The sequence below is a fragment of the Gekko japonicus genome, unplaced genomic scaffold, assembly GCF_001447785.1.
Source record: "Gekko japonicus isolate JY-2015 unplaced genomic scaffold, Gekko_japonicus_V1.1 scaffold63, whole genome shotgun sequence".
NCBI lineage: Eukaryota > Metazoa > Chordata > Lepidosauria > Squamata > Gekkonidae > Gekko > Gekko japonicus.
The window spans coordinates 287,175-288,280 of NW_015168654.1; the positions used below are offsets into that span (position 1 = coordinate 287,175).

The 1,106-nt window shown below is 54.3% G+C and overlaps 1 protein-coding gene across 1 annotated transcript in view; it reads left to right on the forward strand.

Annotated features, from left to right (window-relative positions):
- Positions 1–260: 260 nt before the first annotated feature.
- SCARA3 (scavenger receptor class A member 3) overlaps positions 261–1,106 on the forward strand; it is a 46,647-nt gene continuing 45,801 nt past the window's right edge. Inside the window, exons 1-2 of the mRNA XM_015415116.1 lie at positions 261–384; positions 740–789. Coding sequence (XP_015270602.1) covers positions 783–789 — 7 coding nt within the window. The 5' untranslated portion in view covers positions 261–384; positions 740–782. The remainder of the gene's footprint in view (positions 385–739; positions 790–1,106) is intronic.

Consider the following 1,106-nt stretch of genomic DNA (forward strand, 5'->3'; position numbering starts at 1 on the left):
TATGGGGAAAGAGGACATTTGTTAGCAATTAGGGCTGGAGGGAGGGAGCAGCACGTATCTCGGCCAGGCTCCAGAGCCTCTCTGCCTCCTCACAACCCTCCCCACCCCCAGATCGGGGGCAGCAGCCATGGGAGTGGAGACTTCGGCAGGAGACGGCCGGCACACAGCGAAGCCACTTGCCCTGTTTTGAAATATCAAGGAAGTTTGTCTGGGCTCCGGCCCAAAACCCAGAGAGAGAAAGAAGGGAGTGTGGCCGGCAGCGTGCTGTCTGCACACTGAAGAAGAAGAAGAAGGAGAAGGCCAGTTGGGAAACCCCAGAAAGAAAGTGAGGGATGCTGGTGTGGAGGACAGACGTCGCTGCCGCCTTCATGGGGCAGTGACAGGGTGAGTAGGGGTGATGTCAGCAAGGCCGTTAGCATTGCTCGAAGCAACATTACAAAAAAAATCATTTTAGCGGTGCTCTGTGGGACTGTGAAGTCCATTCTGCAGACTGCTGGGAGGTGGAGCGTTTTTTGGGGGGTGGGGGGTGGGATAGCTGTCTCGTTCTCCAGAGCCATGGTGTTCATTTCTCTGAGCTGGGTCTGCTGTGTTCAGTGCAGCTGTGATGTTGTGGAATGTAGAGTGACCCTTTGAGATCCATCCTTTATGATAAGAGACATCTGGCAGAATTAGCGTCTGGCTTGGAGGCCTGCTCCAGAGAGGGTCCAGCCTCAATCCTCTCCCTTGTTTGTTTCACTAGAAGCACCCTGGACCTGGCTGCAGGACTCCTCAGCAAGGGGATAATGAAAGGTAAGTTCTTTTTCAGGTGGGAGGGCTGGCAGGGGTGCATTGTGGCAAGAGCAATACATGGATGGCTAGTCATCCAGGGTCGGTCCTAGCGGTTTTGTGTCTAGAGCGGCTGCAGCATGGCAAAGGAACCTGGGAAGCGGCTGCCAGATCGCATGCCGTTTTGAGTGCCCCCGAAAATACTCCTGTCCCCGGGGGACTCAGTGGATGATTATGCCTTCAAGTAGTCTTCAGGCAGTCTATTTTACTGAAGGGGAGAAGCGGTTGCGAGTCTGTGACAAAGGTGGGATTGGAACACAGCTCTCCCAGACAATGATTTC